General features: G+C 38.5%; 1 protein-coding gene across 1 annotated transcript in view; it reads right to left on the bottom strand.

Moving 5' to 3' along the window:
* Positions 1-24169, bottom strand: part of FANCD2 (FA complementation group D2) — a 57958-nt gene that overhangs the window by 10404 nt on the left and 23385 nt on the right. Inside the window, exons 24-39 of the mRNA XM_083353892.1 lie at positions 23375-23475; positions 22845-22960; positions 21107-21215; positions 19292-19393; positions 18384-18496; positions 17626-17772; positions 16372-16488; positions 10805-10933; positions 10578-10696; positions 10146-10256; positions 9783-9910; positions 7033-7132; positions 5545-5667; positions 3656-3749; positions 1965-2036; positions 396-434 (exon numbers count right to left, since the gene is read on the bottom strand). Coding sequence (XP_083210018.1) covers positions 396-434; positions 1965-2036; positions 3656-3749; positions 5545-5667; positions 7033-7132; positions 9783-9910; positions 10146-10256; positions 10578-10696; positions 10805-10933; positions 16372-16488; positions 17626-17772; positions 18384-18496; positions 19292-19393; positions 21107-21215; positions 22845-22960; positions 23375-23475 — 1720 coding nt within the window. The remainder of the gene's footprint in view (positions 1-395; positions 435-1964; positions 2037-3655; positions 3750-5544; positions 5668-7032; positions 7133-9782; positions 9911-10145; positions 10257-10577; positions 10697-10804; positions 10934-16371; positions 16489-17625; positions 17773-18383; positions 18497-19291; positions 19394-21106; positions 21216-22844; positions 22961-23374; positions 23476-24169) is intronic.

Raw genomic sequence — 24169 nt, 5'->3', positions numbered from 1 at the left:
TGTGAAGTGTTCATTTTGAGGAATGGCAAAATTTGACAATATTTACCCTACAAGAAAACCATATTCGTTTGGAAGTCATCTGAAATATATGTCACTTAAAATATGCATTCATCTATACACCCACCCACCAATGAAAATAATGCATGACAACCAAGCCAGAAACAAGCAGTTCAGAAGGCAGAATCACAATGCTTTCCTTTCAGGTCCTTTACCTCTGAAGTCTATTTTCTCCTTGGGAAATAAGTTGTTGTGAAAGGTTATACCAAAAGAAAAGTGATATGTAGAAAATGTGGACATCTCTACTCAGAGCAGGTTTATATAAGAGGAAGGTGATATAATAGTTTACTATAAAGTTTCCTGAATTTCGTGTCTCTTATCACATGATTCTCACTTACCTTCAAGCAAACACTGAGTACAGGACGACTATCAAATACCTGTTTGGAGAAAGTTTAAAAAAAAAGCTTTAAAATATAATATATTAAATATGATAAAATAATATAGTGCTAGCTAAAAAATACAACTACTACTGCAGAATATGAACACTATATATCACCACATTCCTTCCTAAATATCACATTGATAGTATAGCGTTTACTTGAAAGAGTCTATTTATTTAGTAAGCTGCCCATCTCACATACATGACTCTGGGCTGCTAATGATTAAAATTGTCAGATCCCCAAAGAAATACTGTATATTGTTTCTCTCCTTATAGTACGCTTGCTTTTGTAACCATTTTTGGGGGGGCCTGCCATTCTGTTGGGAGAGGGGATGCTTTGGAGCTGCTTTGCACTGTCTTGCCACTATGTCCTTCCCCCAGGAGAAGGAATGTATCACCCTTATCTAGGAGAGGGTTTGAGCTTGGAGTCAAGAGAGAAACGAAAGCAAGAGACACCTTGAAGAGCCCCCCAACGGAGCCCTGTTTTCCTCGCTGTCACTAGCCCCTAATAAAAGTTCCTTCTGAGACAATGTCTGTTTCAAGAGTTCTGCTTTCTTGGGAGGCCTAGTTGAGGGAGGTCCTTACAAAAACAGCAAAACAATAAAAACAACAGAATAACCTATGAAATAACAGCTGAGAACACCAATAAGCACTCAAATTAACCATGAAATGGACTCACTCATACTATCAGTATATACTCAATCCTATTGCCATATTAAAGTCACCCTACTGCAATATAGCACAGAAGAATTTTTGTTTACCTTAAATCTTAGCACACAAGAATTTTTGTTTATCCTAAATCTTATTTGAAAATGCAACCCCCACTGTAACATGAGAAGGGGTGCCAAACCCCACTGATACCAAAACTGTAAATATCCCCCTATACAAACAAATATGTGCATGTGACACATTGACAACGGTGGTGGAAGGAAGGGAGGGAGGAAAAGAAGGAAGGAAGAATAGCAACAAGCCAACCATTTCTTCAAAACTGGGAATGTTATGTTTGTTAGACAATAGTAAAGAAAGAAAATAACGACTACTTAAATTGAAATAGATTCAGAAAATAATGAGAATTTTAAAAAGGCGAAGAACATGGATTGTTTTAAAGATATGAGATATGCAAAATAATTCCAGTTGTCTAAGTTTAAAGTCAGCAATATGATCCTTCCAGGATAATCACATTCATATCAGAGGGCGTTCACTCACCCTTATTCCAATGAATATATAAATGCATATGGTTAAAATATCTTACAGCATCTAAATCTTGCAAGACCTATGTTCTTTTTGCACATGACCTGCCTTGCTAAAACAAAATGTCAGAATACGTCTTGTAAGAGTAATGTATTCAGGATGAAAAGAAAGTTTCAACACAGGTCCACAAAATCAAGTCAGTGTATAGCCACCTAAAGACAGGTGGTATATAAAATTAATAGTAAATTAAACAAATATTTAAATCTGAATATATATCAACAGACAAAAAGCCATCACAGTTTCATATATAAGAAACATTAATGTGAATGTTACACACCTTGACCAAATTAACAAGGATGTGGAAATCACGCACAGCCAGGTTCCAGTGTAACAACTTCTCTAATTGGATCTATGGAACGCACACAAATGACATTATTTGGGTATCATCCTGTAACTGTTTAGACAGAAAAGAGTTCAATATATTGCAACTTACTTGACCCATTTATGGAATTATTAATTTTCATCTCTCAATTTCATATGGTTGTATTTTTTTTACTTCATGTTCCTATTGCAAGGTTATGTTCAATTTCTCATTTTTCTCAATTAAAGTTGATAATATGCTCATCAAATCCAGATCTGTTTCCCCCTCCCCCACGACCAAAATTTTATATTGCAAACATAATCTTCTATTCTTGTTAAAAACTCTATTGTGATCCATAGAACCTACTAATACGCAAACTTGGGTTGATAGATTAGGGCTACAAATATGTACATACCTAGCCTGGAATAACAGGATTACAATGAACAGGTTTGAATGGTGTTGAAGCATAACTCAAATTTTATGCTAAACCCTACATAGACTTCTTGTGCAGATTTAGCATTTAACAACTTCTATATAAAATGCATCTGTAAAATGCATCAGAGAAAGAATTTTGTGGGCTTCCCTCTGAGGTTGATGCAAGAATTGGATCAGATTTGCTTCCACTTTCAACAGTAAAAGCTGGATTTAATGGAACCCCATTTCCCACACACATACTTAGAAGACCAAATACAAAAGACAAAATGTTCATTTGGAAATTCCCTGGAAATAATGGCCAAGTCCATTAAATCAAATGTAGTTCAGATAAGTCACATACTGTATCTTTAAGGCTAATTTACATTAACTATATGCTAAATAAACGGACATTTACATTAGGTACATGAATCTATGCATCAACATCATTACACAAATTATATAAATTTCATCCTTCCATAATGACATCATTACAAAAATGACATATATTGACTATGCCATGTAAAGCTGTCATGAAGTCTGATTTTAAAGACATTGGGGAGCAGCGCACTCTAACCCTGCAAATGGCTTTACTGAGATTTTACTATTACAAATTCTACAGCCATGCAGAAATCATAATATGGGACTCCAGGTCATATTTCCTGCCATCCCACTTTTCCACGCACAAAAACATATAGCTGGGTTTGCTTATATGGGGGCAGAACTTCCACCTGATTCCTATCCAGTCATCTTTATTCACTGAAGAGAAACAAATATATGTTGGAGGCTGGGGAGACAGAAACCAGCCGTTCGCAGGCAACAGATGGTTATTATGTAAACATGTCCCAGCCACCTTCTTTAAACATTTTTTAATCCTGCTTCTATGTCAAACATCTGTTAATTTGGAAAGGTGAGAGGATGAGTTTACTGGAAAAATAAACTGTTGTGGGTTGTAGCCCCAGATAAGATTTTCCTAGTATCTGGCTGGCTGGTTTAATCTGGAAGGGTTGGGCTATTTCAGGTTCCATCAATGAAACAATGCCACCTATTGGGTGTTGTAATTTCCAAAAACTACCTCCAAGACAAAACCAGGTTTTTATGTATAACCAATACACAAATACTAATGCTACATATTCAGGTAGGTGTTTTCGATCTTAACATATCAAAAGAGTACATATTCTTTCCCTGAATGAAGGCATATTCCAAGCAATGCAGATGCCTCGCTAGAAACCCCAAGTTCTATTTTATCATATTACCTCACTTGAATCTGATGATTTTCCAGCAGATATACTTCTTATTGAAGTTTCTAGGTGAGTCATCATCACCCGGAAGAAAATGGGAAAAGTTTGTCTGGTAAAGAAAGGATGAGGAAGTATTAAATATATTCATACTACTTAGCATTACATTACTACTTTCTGATGCATATGTAGTATCTATCTATCAAACTTGAATTAGCTATAATAAAACATACAAAAGGCAACCTAAAATAAAAATGAAATCATGTGGTTATTATCATTCAAAGTAAGAACACGAATCCAAACCAAGGAAGCAAAACCACGTCTAATGAACTATTATGAAACTAAATGACCTAAGGAAATAATAATAATAATAAATAATAAATAAATATACTAAATTTTGTAGAGGAAAGACAAAATTATCCAGCGTTCTGATTTTTCATATTGCAATTAGATGTGTGGATTTCAACTTGCAGTCAAATGTGTGGAGAAGCACTTAGTTAAGTTACTGTATAAAGTTGGTTAACAAAAACAGTATATTGGCAGCTGTTGTGATTCAGCGTCAGCCTGTGGATTCGGCAGCTGAGTTGGACAATTCTGAAGAGGAGGAGGAGGGATTTGGACAGCGTTGGTGTCAGAGGAAGGTTCTGATGCACCGCAGAACTCAGTCAGGCCCCTCCCGTCTTGTTCCTCCTCAGACCCAGCTGTGTGAGCCTGAAAGATTGGAAGAAGACGATCCCCAGCTGGCTCTGTTCAGGGACGCTAGGAGCAGGAGGCAATCTAGCAGAACTGAGCAAAGGAAAGCAATGAGGCAACTCAGGAGAAGGCAATGAGAAGCCACGCCTTGAGACTGCTGTTTAAAAGGGGAATGTGTGGGAGGTGCTGGTTTCTGAAGGCAATCGTTTGAAGAGCTTCTGATAAAGTCTTGGTCTGTATTTTTTTAACTTTTGTTTGAACTTTTTTGTTTAGCTTTTGCAAGAACCTTGGTGGAGAAGTGGGCTAATGCCTCCTTAAGTAACACCAGCTGCCTGCAATTAGTGCAGGTTCGAGTCCCACCAGGCTCAAGGTTGACTCAGCCTTCCATCCTTCCGAGGTAGGTAAAATGAGGACCCAGATTGTTAGGGGCAATAAGCTGACTTTGTAATAATGCCGCTTGGGGGGGGGGGGCGGCGAAAGCCCTAATAAGCAGGCATACATAGAATGAAGGCTATTGCTAAGCACATTGATTTGTGCTTTAGATTGTAAGCCGCCCTGAGTCTTCGGAGAAGGGTGGGATATAAATGGGATTAAAAAAAAATTGGTTGGATTAGTTCCAGCCTATTGTTAATAAAAAGGGGTTGTCCCTGACATTCCAACAGGTCGTAGGCTGGAACAGAACAGCAGCTGTCTTTATGGTAAGAATGATGGTGGCATATTGCTGAAATTGTTCAATAACTTGGTATATGCAGTATATCGAAAACATGAGAAAAGTCATAGTAGTTGTGAATCTGCTGACTTTTGAAAAGGGTATAGAAGGACCTAAGAAAATAAGTGAGAAACCTGAAAAGTCTCAGGGCACATACAGGATTTTGCAAACTTTATGGTGAAGCAATTTACTTTTGGAAAGATGATGATGAATAAATCTGAGCCACAGTCATTTACAAGTAAACAATCTTGCTGAGCATCCAATTATTATGGTAAGAGAACCATACATCAGGTTTTTTAATCTTTTAATGACCCTGTCATCCCTTGCACTGGGGCAACTGAACAGAGCTTGAGCGTTTCATGCCAGATGTCCTTCCTGAACCTACGTGGAGTTTGCAGCAGACAATAACTCTTTGCACCCAGAGAGAAAAATATGGTTTATCATATTAAGAATATTTAACCAACCTATAGCAAACAGAAGATATGGCCAAATGTGTAATTATTACCTGGTTAGTGTAGGGTAAGTGGAAGAGTATCCATCTTTAGAAGAATTAATCAGCTCTGGAACCCCAATGCTTGAAATGTCTTCTATCTCCTTCAAGATATCATGTGTATATTCCATATGAATGCTGCATAGAATAATTTTCACAAAATTATAGATGTCTCTTTTGAAAGACTGCATTAAGATTTTTTTTCAACACTAGATTTTATCTGACATATGGGAAAACATAAAGTTGGTTTTCATTTCAGCAGCAGACATGATTATAAGCATGCATTCTATTAAAATATTATTAGAAATCAATCCATTCAATAGTTTTTAATTTTGGGAATAATTTACTGGTAGTCCTTGCTCAATAATGGTAATTGAACCATAATTTGTTGCTAAGCAATGCAGTTTTGAAGTGTGATGTCACATGACTGCATCACTTAGTGACAAACCTGGCATTCCTCACAGCCATCATTAAGCAAGGATCATAAGTGCTTAAGTGAAGATCTCCTTGCAACTTCCTGCTAGCTTCCAACAATTAAAGTCTGTAGGGAAGCCAGCACTTAGCTGCAAGTCCCAGTGGCTCAAAAGCAGTTGGCAGGCAGGTAAGTAGCATCTTCAAATTATTTGGACCTAGGGGATGGCTGCTGCTGGGTTGTAGAGGGTCTACCGGTGACCAGCGAGACATGGTGAGGACAGCAACTGCCTGGTAGGAGTTTGTGCAAGGGCCAACAAGGCATGGCATGAGTGCACTGATGTTGGGGGGGTTTGCTGGTACCAGGTAGGGGACTTAGTGGAGTCACTTGTGATCTTCTCTGCTGGCTTCCCCATTGACTTCGCTTGTGGGAAGTCAGCAGGAAAGGTTGAAAATGGTGGCCACATGTGCTGCAACTAAGTGCAAGCTGGTTGCCAAGCACCCAGTTCGTGATCAGCAATTGCAGGGGGGATGTAATAGCCAAAACTTCGAGGACCTGTTGGAAGTTACCATTCGTTCAGCGCCATCACAACTTTGAACAGTTGCTGAATGAGTGGTTGCTAAATGAGGATTATCTGTATTAGCAACCTTTCACATTTCTTTTGTTCAATGGTATGCCATGAGAAAAAAAAGACACCATGAGGGACAGAGTTCTAATTTTCAATTTTGGTACCATTCAAATTTATTTTTACAGATTGCCTTCCAACCAGGAAATAGTGGGTTGTGGTTTTTTTGACAAGTAGAGGCCAAAGAAAGAAAGGTCATTTGGCTCGTTTTAGTTCTTTGCTAAAAAAAATAGTATTGGCTGATTAATAACAAAGTATGACACTATCAAATCTGATCAAATTGTCATACTTTTCAGATGAAAATTAAGAAAATGGTACTGGAAAGATCCTGCAGCTTATACTGCTAGTGTTTATTCTCTGCAATTGGCAATGAGGTATTTTAAACATGGTTAAGGAAATTGCCTATTTGTAGGGTTGCTTTTGAAAAGAAGTGAATCTCAACAGCACCAAAAGCAAAAATTCTTACTTCAGCAAAGCATGGAGAGCATCATTAAACTGGGAACCCTTCTGACGAGTTCCACAGGGCTGCATCCAAGATTGGCAAAGGAAACCTTTTGTGATGGAAGCTGTCAAAGAACAAGAAGGAATGCTAGATATGGCTGCTAACTACCGGTAAGTTTTTTTTTCTGAGAGAAATTATATTTGCTAAATTTAATAGGATTTTGAGTTAACTTCTTACAATTTATGACAATGATAAATGCAAATCACCCCAGATATTAGAAATTCAGTAACACTCACAGTCCTGTCATCCTATATCTATTTTCAACTAGGCCCATCAATTATGAAGGACAGAAACTGAACTTTACCTATTTTCAATTAAATTATTTATTTTTATTCATTGATTAAATTTATACTGTATCTCCCTATTATTAAGAGTGACTCTCAGCAGTGACCATAATACATACATCATGTTTCTTCTGTTGGAATTATAGATGCTACAGTTACAAAATTCTCAGAAATACAAAATAAATCTTTCCAAAATATTGATGTGCAACAGAAATAAAAGGAAACTCCAGAGACTTCTGGTCTTGCACAGTAGCACAGCAGTCGAGGGGTTCAGGGCTCCGTGCACTTCAGCTGATTTTCTTCCTGTTAAAAAAGGTAAAGTTTCCCCCGCACATGCGTGCTAGTCATTTCCGACTCTAGGGGCCGGTGCTCATCTCTGTTTCAAAGCCGAAGAGCCAGCGCTTGTCCGAGGACATCTCTGTGGTCATGTGGCCGGCATGACTAGACGCCAAAGGCACACGGAATGCTGTTACCTTCCCACCATAGTGGCCCCTATTTTTCTACTTGCATTTTTACATGCTTTCGAACTGCTAGGTGGGCAGAAGCTGGGACGAGTAACAGGCACTCACTCTGCTACACGGCACTCGGGATTCGACCCACCAAACTGCCGACCTTCTGATCGACAAGCTCTGCGTCCTAACCCTCTGAGCCACTGCATCCCTACTTCTTCCTGTTAGGGGACCCTAAATGAGCCAGATATCACCCCGAAGAGGCGGCAAAGAAAGAAGGAAGTCCAGGGGACCACGGAGAGAAGGCAGTTGACCCGATCGGTCCAGGAGAAGCCTTCTAGAAACCAACAGGAGAAAGGTTAGCCTAACGTCAGAGTCTAGCCCAAGCTACAAGCAACTGAAGTCAAAAGTACTAGTTTAAGCTGATTGTAAATAGCATGTTTGAATCTGGGTAAGAACATCTATTTTCTCTATCCTACTTATCAACTCTCCTGAAGGAAGAAAAAAATCGCAAGAAACAAAAAAACCTCCGAAAGTGAAGGAGGGGGATCTTTGCCCCACCCTTTTACTAACGGAAGCGGCAAATTAAACCTTTTATGGAGGACCAAAAACATATTGAAATGAAATGACTATAAAACCTAAATTTGAATAAGTTTGAAATTGCTGAATAAGATTCTCATTCCCACCACATCTAGTGGTGGATGAAGACTATGACAACTATGGCTTTCATACAGGACTTGGCATAATCTGGAAAAAACTAATCTGTGCTTCTGACTTTCCAAGCTCTAACAATAGAGAACAGCTCTGACAAAAAAGAAAACAATCTGGGCTGCAGACAAAAGAGAGTCTTATAAACTTTAGGGAACAAAAAACAACAATAACTTTTTTTGAACTTTCTGGATTACAAGTATCTACTTAACTGTGACTCCAAAGCTATTTGCAGAGAAAAGAAAACTTGGATTCTTGGCCATCATGGAAAATCAGAGACTTATAGAAAGAACGTATCAAGAAAAAATAAATACCTTTCAAGAGGAGAAATATGCTGCAATTAATTCAAACAACAATGATTTCAAACTGCAAAGAAATCCAAAATAACCAATTCATCTCCAATTTAACTTTACAACAAAAAAATCCCAGAAAACAACAATAGAGAAGGAACAAATAAAACAGATAACTGAATACAAATTCAAGGATAGAGACTTAAAGATGGAACCTAACAAAACAAAGAAGTATGATTTAACCCAAGTGGAAAAAATTTACAAGAAATACTGGATTTGGAAAAGACAACTTATACTTTAACACCACGGAAAATTTGAGAATAAGAAAAAAGATTGGAGAAAATGGACTGCAGAGATGTCAGGAAAACTACTAGAACTGAAGAGACAAAATTGATAACAGAAACAGAGAGGGAAAAAAAGAAAAAGTCTTATTTATTCCTTAAGAAAGGTAAAAGGACTGGGATGGCTTACATGAGAAAAAATAAGACTTACATATTTAAATGTAATTAACTTTGAGAAAATCTTAACCAGTAAGAATGTCTTGAACATTGTGGGAAAAACAAATGTAAGCAAGAACTGTAAACAGGATCTATGAGAGGCAACCAGAATGACTAAATAGAAAAGGAATATTATATTGATGTGATTATTATCTGTAAAAATATTAGAAAATTTTTTATATTCAATTGTTACATACCAAAACAACAAGAATTGTATTAATTTAAGGTTGGTAAAAGAGAACATTATGGGAAAAAAGAGGAAATCAAGTAAAGCTATTATTTATTTATTTATATTAATTCCATTTATATCCCGCCCTTCTCTGAAGACTCGTGGATTATAGATCACAGAAACCAACTGTTAGTGAATGTTTTTTAAATGTAAACCCAGACAACACACTGTTTGCCAAATATTAAGGTGACTATGTTAAAAAAATCAATAAAACATTTTTTTTAAAAAAAGAAATAAAAGGAAACTCCATGTGTTACCTATTTCTTTGCTTTTTGGATTGGCCACAGATTTTTCAGCAATGACAAGCAGAAGCTGGGTAAGACTCAATGCACAGTAAATATTGGGAACGCTGTGCTGGAAGTTCAGTAAATACTGGAAACTCTGACTATAGGATACAGGAGAAAACGGAAATGAAATTACGGTATAATTTGCTAGTAGATCTAAATATTACATTGTCCATAATTAGTTCCATTGTGTTCATGAATTTTTTTTAGTTTGTTTTTTTGGAAGAGTGCATGAAAGTGTTTCTGAATTCTAGGTCTCTGATGTACAGTATTGATAAATGATATATCCTACCAAGTATTATGTGTGAAGTTGCATGATAGATTCTTTTCTGGTACCTGAGTAGGTCCTCAAGAGGAAGTTCTCTATCTCCTGGCTTAAGTCTGCATGCAAGGACATGCAGACTTGTTTTTAGTAAGCCATGGTTCTCATGCCGAGAAAATCCATTCCTGGATGAAAAAAAAAGCATCCATTATTTGTTGCTATAGTATCCAGTTAATACAATACAAAAATATTTTCATAAGCTCTATTTGTCTTTAGTTTGAAGACATTTGAGTGTGATCTCAAGACAAGAAGCCAACATTAGTCTGGTAGCTCAGTTTGCTCATTACCAGTGTCATAAAAATATTGTGACATTGCTGTATGAAAAAGACCCATCATAGTTTACGCTATGGGTGGTCTGCTTCATGATATTCTATAAAGAAAATAAAAGGCCAATAATAAAAGATTAATTTATTCTTGCCCTTATATTTGTAATTCTACATACTTACCAAGCAAACAGGAAGTGAAAGATCTGCAATAAGCGCTGATAACAGGATGACATTAATTGATGTTCCTGAACATTGACGCCTGGTCCATCAATCACACCATGGTTCTCTGTAATCAGCGTCTTAAGTAAAGAATACATTACTGCATAAAAGGCTGTAGCGGGTTTAGTTACAGTATGATGTAAAGAAGACACTGTATGCTATTATAGATAAATAATTTGTGTTCCAACCTGGAAATGGTTGTGCATATTTTCTATGTGATTGCACAGTGGCTTTAAAAGTTCAGCAGCATACTCAATCACTTCTTGAGATGTACTTTGGCAAAGATGCGAAAATCCAGCATTTTTATTTCCTTTTCCCTGTAAAAAAATACATGTTTATTTTTTTGAAATGCCTTTGTTTCTGCAACAATCATAATGTACATCGGGGAGGACTGTGTGGAGAGTTTCCTCCTTTAAATTTCTGGGAGTCTACTTCTGTGAAGATCTGACCTGGAAAGTTAACACAACCCAGTTGGCTAGAAAGGCCCAACAGAGGCTTCACTTTCTTAGGGTCTTGCGGAAGAACAGGATAGAACAACGGCTAATGACCCTCTTTTACCGGTCTACTATAGAGAGCGTCGTCTCGTATGGTATTGTGGTTTGGTATGCTGGTCTGACAGCCGCGGATAGGAAAGTATTACAGAGGGTAGTGAGCACAGCACAAGACATTGTGGGCTGTCCCCTGACACCACTGGATGACATCGCCAGGACTCGTTGCCTTGGAAGAGTGAGGAAAATTCTCAGGGATGACTCACACCCTGGACGGTATCTGTTTACTCTCCTACCATCGGGTAGGAGATATAGGAGTATAGCCAGCCGTACCAACAGGCTGAAAAACAGCTTTTATCCGTGGGCTGTTAGGCTCTTGAATGGGATATAATCTCTGTGAACTTATGCAGAATTGACTTGGGAGGCCGGTGTGTGGTGTAGTTGGTTCACATGGTGTGGTAGGATGGAGGGTTTGTTATCACTGTGTGTTGGGGGGAGGGAGCACGGGAAGAGGCTCAGCTAATCTCAATGTACACATGTTGTACTTTGACAATAAGGTTTATTATTATTATTAATGTAACACAGACCATTGGGAATTAGAAACCTGATCACTCTTTTTGTGAAAAAAATCAAAGAAACTGGTATATAACTGGGATAAAATAACTGAAATGTACGGGAGTGGTTTCATCTGGAAGCCACCATTGATCAGGAAATTGGACTTGGTGGTCTAGATAACTTTGGCCAACCCTATAATTCTGAAGTGTGTCCCAGTGAACATTCAGCAAACATAATGTTTGAAATATGAACCTGATATAGCAAAGATTTGTTGCAAAGTTGAGCATATCATTGCATACAAAGACAACCAGATCACTGAATCTTGTCGGAAAAGCATCAATTTAAAAATATGGTTTGTACTCAAAGCAAAATATGGTTTAATAAAAACAATTAAGAAGGAAATTAAAGTGCAGACATTAGATGACTGTACAGTAATGCATCCCCTTCATGGATTACTGCCTTGTCGTGGCGAAGGGGCTTGCATAATTCAATGAAGCTATGAGCTATGCCGTGCAGGGCCACCCAAGACGGAAAGGTCATAGCAGAGAGTTCTGACAAAACGTGATCCACTGGAGAAGGAAATGGCAACCCACTCCAGTATCTTTGCCATGAAAACCCTATGGACAGTACCAAAAGGCAAAACGATATGATGCTGGAAGATGAGCCCCTCAGGTCGGAAGACGTCCAATATGCTACTGGGGAAGAGCAGAGGGCTAGTACTAGTAGCGCCAGAAAGAATGAAGCGACTGGGCCAAAGCCGAAAGGACGCTCAGCTGTGGATGTGTCTGGTGGTGAAAGGAAAGTCTGATGCTGTAAAGATTTTTTCTCCATAGGAACCTGGAATGTAAGATCCATGAATCAAGGAAAGCTGGACATGCTTAAACAAGAGATGACAAGACTGAACATCGACATCTTAGGTATCAGCAAATTAAAATGGACAGGACTGGGTGAATTTAATTCAGATGACCATCAGGTATACTACTGCGGGCAAGAATCCCTCAGAAGAAATGGAGTAGCCTTCATAGTCAATAAAAGAGTAGGAAAAGCAATACTGGGATACAATCCTCAAAATGACATAATGATCTCAGTTCGAATCCAAGGCAAACCATTCAATATCACAGTAGTCCAAGTCTATGCCCCAACCACCAGTGCTGAAGAGGATGAAATTGACCAGTTCTATGAACGTCTACAGCACCTTATAGAACTAACACCAAAAAATGATGTCCTTATCATCATGGGGGATTGGAATGCTAAAGTAGGAAGCCAAAAGATAACCGGAATAATGGGCAAGTTTGGCCTTGGAGTACAAAATGAAGCAGGGCACAGGCTGATAGAATTTTGTCAAGAGAATACGATGGTCATAGCAAACACTCTTTTCCAACAACCCAAGAGACGGCTCTACACATGGACATCACCAGATGGTCAACACAGAAATCAGATTGACTATATGCTCTGCAGCCAAAGATGGAGAAGCTCTATACAGTCAGTAAAAACAAGACCAGGAGCTGACTGTGGCTCAGACCATGAGCTTCTCCTTGCAAAGTTTAGGCTTAAATTAAAGAAAGTAGGGAAAAGCACTAGGCCAGGCAGGTATGAATTAAATCATATCCCTGTTGAATATACAGTAGAGGTGACAAATAGATTTAAGGAATTAGATCTGATAGACAGAGTGCCTGAAGAACTATGGACAGAGGTTCGCAACATTGTACAACAGGTAGCAACCAAAATCATCCCAAAGAAAAAGAAATGCAAGAAAGCAAAATGGCTGTCTGAGGAAGCTTTGCAAATAGCTGAGGAAAGGAGGGAAGTGAAAGGCAAGGGAGAAAAAGAAAGATATGCCCAATTAAATGCAGAATTCCAAAGAATAGCTAGAAGAGATAAGAATGCCTTCTTAAATGAACAATGCAAAGAAATAGAAGAAAACAATAGAATAGGGAGGACCAGAGATCTTTTCAAGAAAATTGGAGAGATGAAAGGAACGTTTCATGCAAAAATGGGCATGATAAAGGACCAAAATGGCAGGGACCTAACAGAGGCAGAAGAGATTAAGAAGAGGTGGCAAAATTACACAGAAGAACTATACAAGAATGAGCTTAACGTCCCTGATAATCACAATGAGGCGGTCACTGACCTCGAGCCAGACATCCTAGAATGTGAAGTGAAGTGGGCCTTAGAAAAGCTGAGCAACAACAAAGCTAGTGGAGGTGACAGTATTCCAGCTGAGCTATTCAAAATCTTAAAAGACGATGCAGTAAAAGTGCTACACTCAATTTGCCAGCAAATTTGGAAAACTCAACAGTGGCCACAGGATTGGAAAAGATCAGTTTACATTCCAATTCCAAACAAAGGCAGTGCCAAAGAATGTTCAAACTATCGCACCATTGCACTCATTTCACATGCTAGTAAAGTTATGCTTAAAATTCTACAAGCTAGACTCCAGCAGTATGTGGATCGAGAACTACCAGAAGTACAAGCAGGATTTCGAAGAGGCAGAGGAACTAGAGATCAAATTGCTAACATACGCTGGATCATGGAGAAAGCTAGAGAGTTCCAGAAAAACATCTACTTCTGCTTCATTGACTATGCTAAAGCCTTTGATTGTGTGGATCATAACAAACTGTGGCAAGTCCTTAAAGAGATGGGAGTACCAGACCATCTTATTTGTCTCTTGAGAAACCTATATGCGGACCAAGAAGCAACAGTGAGAACTGGACACGGAACCACTGATTGGTTCAAAATTGGGAAAGGAGTCCGGCAAGGCTGTATACTGTCGCCTTGCCTATTTAACTTATATGCAAGCACATCATGAGAAAGGCAGGGCTAGATGAATCAAAAGTTGGAATTAAGATTGCCGGAAGAAACATCAACAACCTAAGATATGCAGATGATACCACTCTAATGGCAGAAAGTGAAAAAGAACTAAAGAGCCTCTTGTTGCGAGTGAAGAAGGAGAGTGCAAAAGTTGGGTTGAAACTAAACATTAAGAAAACCAAGATCATGGCATCTGGACCTCTCAATTCCTGGCAAATAGATGGGGAAGAAATGGAGGTAGTGACAGATTTTATTTTCCTGGGCTCCAAGATCACTGCAGATGGGGACTGTAGCCAAGAAATTAAAAGACGCTTGCTCCTCGGGAGGAAAGCAATGGCAAATCTAGACAGCACACTAAAAAGTAGAGACATCACCCTGTCAACAAAAGTGCGTATAGTCAAGGCTATGGTCTTCCCAGTTGCAATGTATGGCAGTGAAAGTTGGACCATAAGAAAGGCTAAGCGCCAAAGAATTGAGGCCTTTGAACTCTGGTGCTGGAGAAGACTCCTGTGAGTCCCTTGGACTGCAAGGCGATCAAACCGGTCAGTCCTAGAGGAGATCAACCCTGACTGCTCTTTAGAAGGCCAGATCCTGAAGCTAAAACTCAAATACTTTGGCCACCTAATGAGAAGGAAGGACTCACTGGAGAAGAGCCTAATGCTGGGAAAGATTGAAGGCAATAGAAGAAGGGGACGACAGAGAATGAGGTGGCTGGATGGAGTCACTGAAGCAGTAGGTGTGAGCTTAAATGGACTCCAGAAGATGGTAGAGGACAGGAAGGCCTGGAGCAACGTTGTCCATAGGGTCGCGATGGGTTGGACCCGACTTCGCAACTAACAACAACAACAACAGTAATGCATATAATAATTTCAAACAACAATTACAATGTATTTGTAATGCATCGTATCGTTAGACTGAGATTCTACAGTACTCTGGGGCAATTATAAGCATGTATTTAATTATCTTTTAATTTTTGTACATTTCTGTGTTTTATTCTTGCCCTGTACACCGCCCTGAGTCCTCAGGGAGAAGGGCGGTATAGAAATATTAATAAATTAAATTAAATTAAAATTTCCAGATCCTAAACCAATACTACTAATCTCAACATTCAAAATCTAAAAAATATCCTAAATTGTTGCTATACTAGGAAACTATATAGTGGACATTTCATTTACTTTGATTTGCTTTTTATTCGTTTTAACTGCTATCTCTGATGACCCAATTTATCATTGCTTCTGTTTCTGCTTTATAAAAGTGTATTTTTTTAAAAATCCCATTTATATCCCGCCCTTCTCCGAAGACTCAGGTTGGCTTACAATCTAAGAAGCACAAATCAATGTGCTTAGCAATAGCCTTCATTCTATGTATATGCCTGCTTATTAGGGCTTTCACACACACCCCAAGCGGCATTATTACAAAGTCAGCTTAATTGCCCCCAACAATCTGGGTCCTCATTTTACCTACCTGGGAAGGACGGAAGGCTGAGTCAACCTTGAGCCTGGTGGGACTCGAACCTGCACTAGTTGCAGGCAGCTGGTGTTACTTAAGGAGGCATTAGCCCACTGCTCCACCAAGGCTCTTTATTAGATTTCTATCTTGTCTTTATTATTTTCTTATAAATAACTCATATATGATACTTTTTCCTCCTCCTCCTTTCCCCACAACGACAATCCCGTGAGGTGGTTTGGACCGAGAGAGAGAGAGACTGACCCAAGGTCATCCAGCTGGCTTTCTTGCTTGAGGCAGGAGGAGTAGAGCTTGGTTTCCTGGTTTCTAACCTGATGCCTTAACCACTATAGCAAACTGGCTCTCGGTTTCATTGAAACAAAGTTCTTCTTTAAATGAAATTTCTTAGCATTCCCTCGCTTAAAGCCGCAATGCCTTATTCACACGATGCATACCTTTAGAAAAGGGGTTCTCTTTGCAGGAGCTAGTATTAGGACATGTTCCACTTTACGGTACAAATCTTCTAAAAGGAAGAGGAGCTCAGTTGGCTCTAGCTGCACCACTTCACGGGTCTAACATTTTAAAGGAAGAATATAGTATAATTTCAGTGTTCATAATAAGTCATAGGTTTGCTATGTTATACATGTACTGTATTTAGATTTTTCAGGTAGCTGAACAAAATTGTTAAAATGCTAAAGAGAAAAAAGGCAAGTGTTTGCAATTCTCTTATGAAAGGCAACAGGATCAACTCATTATATCAACGACAGGCAGGCATGTTGAACATTGCAGCAAGTAGTCTTAATGTATCATCCACACTTCTTCCTATGAAGACAGATCAGCTGGTTTGTCAGTGACTTTCTTCTAAAAATTCAAACAGAGAGAAATTGCCAGGGACAGAAAAAACTTGCAGATGAGTATCACCATCCAGAATTAGAGTTAACTTTGCAGCACAGAACTTGGCATACAGAAAGAATCTGTAGAAAACCATTCCAACAAGATATACAAGATATGCCTAATGCTTAAATAGTGTCTCCATACCCTGTGTTATAATCAAGATGACTTTCCTTAATACTTAAATTTGCTTGATTATGATTGTGCACTCTGATATGCCACACTTATCAACTGGAATGCTTAAATTCAGGAACCCCACACGAATACTTGCACAGCAGCTGCATAACATTAACTTTAATGTAAAATCCCCAATGGAAAGTATTTTCTCGATGCCACCAACTTGTGCTGGGAAACTCTGAATAGGATTCTCATCCTGCAGGGCTTCTGTTGAGATTCTCTGTTTAAACACTGCATCATATAGTGACTAGCTGCCATTTGAGAGCTTATGCGGGAAGGAAAGCAACTAGTTTTCCAACTAACAGATACTGTGCTTAATTGGGATAAATGGTCTACATATTAATATATGGAACACTCATTCCATTCTTATTAATCAACATATTTTAAAATGTAACCTATAACCTACATATAACTTCTTGAATTCCTCATACCTTATAAAGTTGACTACACATTTCCATTATAAGAGTACCATAATATTTTTCCTACTGTTATCACTATACTATGCCATATGCTGAATAAACAAACTTAACTAACAAATGCTTGATTATAACTGAAATACTAGTTTTAACTCAGAAAACTCCACTTTGCCCATGATTCTTCATCCTGAAGTTAAAGATCCACCATTGTACTAGCCTACTTACCTTTGTGTGCATCTCTGTGTCCAAAACAGATTTGGTCAGCAGTCCACAGTGCAGGATGGTAAAAACTTCCAAATCTAATTCACGGAAATACGCACTGTAATTCTGCAGCTGTATTAAAGGAGTTCCTGGATCTTTTTCTGGGGAGCTCTAAAAAGAGAAATATAAATCCCTTCAAAAGAAGACGATATAAATTAAAAGCTGGCAAAAGTGGCACCATATTGGGGATTGATTCTTAATGGCAGTTGATACCATGTGCCTACAGGTTGTCCAAATTCTATTTTGTTAACTTTGTAGCATTGGTAAAAGTATATAACCGCACCCTCTGCAGTATCTAATGTTTCTTCAATAATCACTAAAGATGTTCTGATCAAATGAACTGAATGAAAAAAAGACTCTGAGAGCTGAACTTTTCAGCTAGTCTTTGATTTTCATCACTGGGATCATCTATACATGTCCGCACATAAATAAGTTTAAACTATGTGCAATGATTCAGTTTCAGGCAAATTGATCACTACAGTGGTTACCAAGAATCTGAAAGTATATTACTCCAATTTCTATCCAATCTCACTACCAACTGAGAAGGTCCCATTACTCTGCTTGTACAACAAAAGTTTCTTGAACAACTTTCTGCAGATCTTCTGGCTTATTATATTTTCACAAAAGATATATACATGGATATATATTAACCTCAGACTTCTAGAAAGAGACCTAAAACATTCCACGTTATAAATTCAATGTATTTTCAATAAGACACATACAGATTTTTCTTGTTGACTTGTCTCAGCTTCTGCTTGAATTATGTCCGAGTTCTCATCCAGTTGCGAATTATCTCCAAAGCTGTTTTTGCTATCCGATTTTACTCTTTTTTGTCCTAAAAAAAGCAGAAGGTTCCAAAAACAAAGGAAAGCCAGTTTCATAGCTGACTAAAATAAATAGAAAACTTCTAGGGAAAAATATATTATACTATATCTGAAGTCTAACTCCTTGCATTAACATACATCAGTTTAGCAGATTTCACATATTTCAAATAAAGTCTGCTAAATGTAACTTTTGACTGAGCTTAGGCAATGATAAACTTCATTCCAAACAATAGATAAAATGGACAATGGACAATATTGTTTCTGCACACATGTAGGCATGTTATTTTTCCACATGAATAAACTAGTGCTTTATAGAATAATTGCATGGACTAGGAAAACCACACTCATTTTTCTAGACACGTTACTGCTACTGCTTATATGGGTATTTTGTTGGATTCTAAATGTCTCTGGAAGAAAAAAAAATAGGTGGCCAGAATTGTCACAAAACTTTGCTGCACAACTATCCTAGCTATCCTTTCTCATGTATTGCTGATGCCTAAAAAGTGATTTTGTTGAGCAGTTTGATAGTTGCACAAACACAACTTGGGGGAGGGGGGAAATGTATATTCATGTTATATTTCTGGAGTACTTTGAATCATCAAGAAAAAAGTAAATGAAATGAAATTAGCTTGACTGACCACTTAAAGCAGATGATTTAGTATTGCCGCTATTAACAACAGAAATAATATATACAAAACCTTTAATTCAAGAAGAATTTAACTATAATTCTTGCTCAGCCATTAAGTTTATCTGATTTTTTTTTTACATTTTAACCGAAACAACAGTTTATGAATTGCATGTGGTACCTTTGTTCTTTTTTTTAACAACAGAGGTAGTATTGAGGACAGGTACAGCTTCCAAGGTCTCAGAATCAAAGTTAGCAAGAGGAGGAGCATATCCAGGACTTGCTGAAAAATCAGAGTAAAACAATCTAAGTAACTCGATTAAATTTCGTATATAGACAGTCCTTGACTTATTACCACAATTGGGACCAGAATTTCCATTGCTAAACAAGGGTTAAGTGAATCGTGCCCGATTTTATGACCTTTTTTTTTTTGCAATGATTTAAGTGAATAACTGCAGTTATTAAGTGAACTATGCAATGGTTAAGCAAATCTGGCTTCCCCTATTGACTTTGCTTGTTAGAAAACAGCTGGGAAGATCCCAAATGGCAATTACGTGATCCCAGGATGCTGCAACCATTGTAAATATGCCAGTTGTCAAGTGCCTGAATTTTGATCACATGACCAACGGGGATGCTGCCATGGTTCTAAGTGCGATGACCGGTCATAAGCCATTTTTTTTCTTTGCCATTCTGACTTCAAAGAGCTGCCAAACAAATGGTTTTAAGTTGAGGAATACCTGCACAGGTAATCCTTGGGCTACAATGGCAATTGGAATGGATTGCCTTCATTAACTGTCACGTGATTGCATGACATAACAACAGTCCCAGTTGTTGTCGTAACCCCAAGATGCATGGGTCAAGTGGGGAGCAATAAGAGTCCCTGGTAAGGAGCACAGGGGTGCTGTGGGGAAGTACCATGGAGGTGGGGGTGGGGGGAAGCCAGGCACAGGCTGGGCAGGAGCACGGCAAGGCCAGGGGAAGCAGAGTGCAGGGAGGCTGGAGGAAGCAGTGTGCCACGCCACCACACAACTGCACAGAGGCCAGGGGGAGACTTACCAGAGCGACTGGTGACCTTCCCTGCCGGTTTCTTCATTGACTTTGATTGTGGGAAACCAGCAGGAAAGGTTGCAAATAGCGATTGTGTGACTGCAGGATGCTACAGCTGTTATGAGAGCTAGTTGCCAAACAGCTGAACTGCAATCACATGACTGGAGGGGGTGATGCCCCAGATAGTACTTTGCAAGTACCACTCATTCAGCAACGTCACAACTCTGAACAGATGCTGAACGAGTGGTCATAAGCAAGGATTATAACACATGGTTCTTATAAATATACTGCATTTCTGTAAGGAAATCAGGATATTCTGATTGAAAACATTAATCGGTTACATCTTTTCCAGAGAACTACTTACAACATTTAAAACATCTATCTCTGTTTCATCACGTTAAGTGTGTGAGGTAGACATATTCAACACATTAATCCCCATATATACTTTGGTGGAGCCTTGGTGGAGCAGTGGGCTAATGCCTCCTTAAGTAACACCAGCTGCCTGCAATTAGTGCAGGTTCGCATCCCACCAGGCTCAAGGTTGACTCAGCCTTCCATCCTTCCGAGGTAGGTAAAATGAGGACCCAGATTGTTGGGGGCAATTAAGCTGACTTTGTAATAATGCCGCTTGGGGGGGTGTGTGAAAGCCCTAATAAGCAGGCATATACATAGAATGAAGGCTACTGCTAAGTTTGTAAGCCGCCCTGAGTCTTCAGAGAAGGGCGGGATATAAATGGAATTAAAATAAAAAAAATAAATAAAAATAAAAATATAAAGGGACTTTACATTTAATCAACTAGCCCTAAGAAAATTAGAATAGTATTCTTTCCCGGCCTTTTTCACATTTATTCTTTAAGTTTAATTTTTCTATCGTCTTAAAACAACCCGCATAAATTGGATGTTATTTCTGCCCACACCCCTTTTACACCTTTATTTCATGTAAGATTACCTGCTAAGCATTTTTCTAGAATACGCTGTAGCTCGGTAATGTTCTGTAACCGGGTCAAAACTTTTCCTTTTACACTAGGATCTTCTTCTCGGCAGAAAGCATTTACAACCTTGAGAGACAAATTTGTAAGATCAGATTAGAGACTTTTCTTACCATCTGCTACCAACTTTTTTTTGATTTTGCAATATACAATATAATAAAAATACTATTCTTCAAACCTTAACTCAGTTCCAAATATTGGAAAAAAATAGTTGATCACAAACTTTAGTAGGAAGGAGTGGTTGTTATTTCTAGTCTTAGCTATATATGCCTGCTTGTTTTTTGTATCGGTTTTCTATCGGTACACAATGCCCAGAATCATCCATTATTTAATTTAATTTAATTTAATAATATTTCATTATCACTTAGGCATTCTTATAAATCCTTTAACAAATAGAGAAATAAATAAAACAAGCCTGTCAATATTTTAAGTAATAAATTATCAATATTCATCTTTATATCCCATCCACTAACAGGGCAATTTCCAGTCTTAAGAATTCCATATTTCCCACCCACCCCCAACTATTACATAACAACAGTGAATTAAACAATATAGGTAGTCCTCGACTTATTACCATTTATTTAGTGGCCATTCAAAGTTACAGCAGCACTGACAAAAAGAGACTTAAGATAATTTTTCACACTTACAACCGTTCCCCAGGATCATGTATTCAAAATTTTTATGCTTGGCAACTAGCACGTATTTATGACAGCCCCACTGTCCTCTGGCCATGTGATTACCATTTGTAACCTTTGGCTTTCAACAAGCCAAGTCAATGACAAAAGCCAGATTTGCTTAAGAACCACAATTCGTTTAACAACTGCAATGATTTGCTTAACAACTGTGGCAAAAAGGTTGTAAAACGGGGCAAAACTCAGTTAACAATTTTCTTGTACAACATCAGACCTTTTGGGCTCAGTTGTGGTTGTTCGTGAGGACTACCTGTAATCTGATATTTAAAATATTTTCAGAAGTAGCGCCAGCCAGTAAGAGCAAAAACAGGAAAGAGAAAGATAAGAAAATATTTTTCTACTTTTACTGATATAGTAGTGCTTATATGGAAACAGTAAGGGACGCGGTGGCTTAGTGGGTTAGGACGCTCAGCTTGTCGATCGGAAGGTCGGCAGTTTGGCGGGTCGAATCCCGAGTGCCGCATAACAGAGTGAGCGCCTGTTACTCGTCCCAGCTTCTGCCAACCTAGCAGTTCGAAAGCATGTAAAAATGCAAGTAGAAAAACAGGGACCAGTATGGTGGGAAGGTAACAGCGTTCCGTGCGCCTTTGGCGTCTAGTCATGCCGGCCACATGACCACGGAGACGTCCTCGGACGAGCGCTGGCTATTCGGCTTTGAAACGGAGATGAGCACCGGCCCCTAGAGTCGGAAACGACTAGCACACGTGTGCGGGGGAACCTTTACTTTACCTTATATGGAAAGAAGTGTATGTAAGGAAATTAATATTTGTATACTTACAAACCTAAGATTCAAGTATTTGTATTCACGAACATGCAACAACAAGAGTAATTAGGAAAAAAATACTATATTTAGCTATGTTAAGTCTCTCCTTTTGGGAAAAATTCTCAAAATGAAAGATTCTTATTATACCTCAGGAAAGACTACGATTATCAAACAGACATCTGGCCTATTATTCGGGAGAGTGTCAGCACTATGAAAAAGTACACCTTCTGAAGCCCTGCTTACCTCACGAAACCAGTTCACTGCATGAAATAAGAGCGAACAAAGGAACTCGCGTTCTTGCTTTGACAAAGACTCTATTTTTTCTGTCACCTCCAAGCTGGTCAGATATAAAGGGCACACTGTAATAGAATACAGTAAAAGAAATTCACTCATAATTAAGTTCATTTGCTTAATTGTTAATCTTTTTTCATACATTTTCCTGAAATGAAGTTTGGATTAATGTTTTGCTTCTGTTTCCTTTTCTCCCTATTTTCTAAGGAGTAACTTTTGTTTTTTGTTGGCTATTACATTACAGCAATGTTGTAAACTGCTTCAAAATGTGTTTCCAGCAGCATTATAGAAATACACTAAATAAACAAATACACATAGTAGATTATATTTCAGTGTAGCAGATGGTAATGCTTAAACTTGAACAAATTAGATGAATGATGAGCTCCAGTTTTAGCACTCATTCCTCTGCATCAATATCCCACCTATAATATTCCAAATAAAAATGGGCTAAATTAAAAGAGGTAACTGTTTACATCCTATACCTAATAAGGCATCAATGTCCTCCATATTCCCCTTATTCAGTTCTGACATGCAGAGCCTCAGCAGTCTGAAGAAGGGCGACAAGCACACTGGAGACACTAGCCTGAGAGGTGAAAAGAGACAAATATTGTGAAATGACAGCATGACTGTGGTGCTGAATACAGGGGAAAAAAAAGTGTCAGGAAACCTGGGTGGTAAGAGAAAACCTGGCTGACTGGAGGGACGGGGCAGGGGAAGGGAAGCCAGAAAGAAATAGTTGTGTTAGGTTTAAAGCAGTAGCCAGCCTCAAGTAATGTGAGATCCAGATGGGCAGGTGGTGGGAAGTCATCATAACAATTTTATAGAGCTTGGAAAATGGGGCTACAGAGAGACTATAATAATTCATTGATATATACCAAGGGGCCAAAGTCCTACAGACTTCTGCAAAGTTTTGCCTATCAGATAAGTTACACGCAATTTGGGGGGAGGGAGAGCTGAAATGTAAGTTTACAAAAACTCCTTTCATCCAAAGCCCTGGAGATGACAGAGTGATTTGGATTTCACAAGAGCCATAAATGGGAAGGAGAAACAGGCATAATTGTCAATGTTCCAATTCAAAAACTGACATCATACTCTAATTTTGGGGGAGACCCTACAAATGGCTCAAGAGATCAACTAGATTACAGTCTCATGAGATGAAACATTTGAGAACTACTTCCTCACATCAGCAAACCTCCACTTCGCAAGAATCTGACAAGAAGGAAAAATCTACCCACAAATTACAATATTTATCAAACACTAGCAACCAAACAAAATTA

Source organism: Vipera ursinii (genome assembly GCF_947247035.1).
Source record: "Vipera ursinii genome assembly, chromosome: 2".
In the NCBI taxonomy this organism is placed as follows: Eukaryota; Metazoa; Chordata; class Lepidosauria; order Squamata; family Viperidae; genus Vipera; species Vipera ursinii.
The sequence above is the reverse complement of the archived record's forward strand: the minus strand, read 5'-3'. Positions and strand labels throughout refer to the sequence as shown.